The sequence below is a fragment of the Galeopterus variegatus genome, unplaced genomic scaffold, assembly GCF_000696425.1.
Source record: "Galeopterus variegatus unplaced genomic scaffold, G_variegatus-3.0.2 Scaffold9375, whole genome shotgun sequence".
NCBI classification, from domain to species: Eukaryota; Metazoa; Chordata; class Mammalia; order Dermoptera; family Cynocephalidae; genus Galeopterus; species Galeopterus variegatus.
This window is the reverse complement of record NW_007735486.1, coordinates 1,988-3,475: the sequence shown is the minus strand read 5'-3', so window position 1 is coordinate 3,475 and position 1,488 is coordinate 1,988. Positions and strand designations below refer to the sequence as shown.

General features: G+C 34.2%; 1 protein-coding gene across 1 annotated transcript in view; it reads right to left on the bottom strand.

Annotated features, from left to right (window-relative positions):
- The window catches only part of FBXO36 (F-box protein 36), a gene marked incomplete at its 5' end in the record, with an annotated part of 48,006 nt that extends 47,053 nt beyond the window's left edge, over positions 1 to 953 (bottom strand). The window contains one exon of the mRNA XM_008593592.1: positions 889 to 953. Coding sequence (XP_008591814.1) covers positions 889 to 953 — 65 coding nt within the window. The remainder of the gene's footprint in view (positions 1 to 888) is intronic.
- Positions 954 to 1,488: the final 535 nt, after the last annotated feature.

The window sequence follows — 1,488 nt, the reverse complement described above, 5'->3', positions numbered from 1 at the left end:
TAGCCACATTTTGAATATTGGAGAAGCTCAGTTATAGGTACATGGGAGTTCATTAAGAACCATCTGTGTACTTTTCATATTTAAAATTTTCATATTGAAAAGTATTAAAATGATCAGTTGGGAGGCCATTAGGCTGAGATGTCTCCAGTGCCCTGAGTTCTTTTGTAAGGAAACTGAAAAACGATTCAGAATGAATGGTCATAGCCTAAAAAAACAAAACTTAAGCTTACCCAATCAGAAACTGCCAACTAACCTCTAACAAGAGACTTTACCAATCAGAAACTGCCAACTAACCTGTAACGAGGAACTTTCCACTTTAACCAATCAAATATTTTCTTTGTCTTGTTTCTGCAAAAACGTCGTAAGTTTTCCCTTCGCACCCCCTCAGTGGAGCCCAAACCACTTGTGGCTGGACACTGCCCAATTCTTGAATGGCTGTCTACTCAAACTCTTTAAAATTTTAATGTGCTCCATTAAAAAAGAAAATTAATGTGCGTAAGTTTATCTTTTAACAGAGGGAAAAAAGCAATGGGGAAATGGGACGGAAATTTCTATTAAGTCTAAAAATCTACTTAAGAGTACTTCTCCAGAAAATCTTGATATTAAAAGAAACAGAGATTTTAAATAATTACCGAGATGCATAAGAGTTCAAGGATTTGATAATTTGATTATGTTTTCAAATAACCTTTTAATTTATTTTTAACTAAAGGGAACCCATTTAAATTAAATATTATAGCAAAAAATTATATTTACATAATTTAACTTCACTAATGAAATCCACATGTTAATCTGGAATCTTAAACACTTTTAAGATTTTTCCCAAAAGAAATTTCAGGATATGGGTGTTTTAAGAATCCAACATTCTATTTTCTCTAAGTAAATAACTACTTCTCANCAGGTTTTGTTGATCGATATTCACTCCTTAGAGAGATCTTCCACCATCTAAAGATCACCTGTAATTGAATAGAAGGTGACACAAATTAAAACTGATTTCAATATCAACAGCTATGTTTAGGTTTGGGGTTTTGAAAAATCACTAGGGTATGCACATAAGACTATGTATGGGTGGGAGGGACAAATGGGTTCAAAACCATGCTATCTACCCTAAGTGAATCATTGTGCAGTATGTATGTGCATGTATTGAAACAACACACTGTACCCCACAAACATGTACAATTAAAAATATTAAAATATTTTGGAAAAAAAGAAGACTATGTATCCAACATTAGCTATAACTTTGCAATCTGCCATCACAAGAAAGAAGTAAGGTCTGGTCATCAGTGAACATTTTCCTTAGAGATTAGGGTCACAAAATCATAGTTTTGGAAGGAACCTTAAAAATCTGTCAGATCACAGTTAGCTCAGGTGGTTAGAGCATGGTGTTGTTAACACTGAGGTCAAGGGTTCGGATCTATCAGGTCAACTGATGCTAAAATCCCCCAGAGCCAAATGGTTACCTGTCTATTGAAGACCTCAGAATAGAGATTC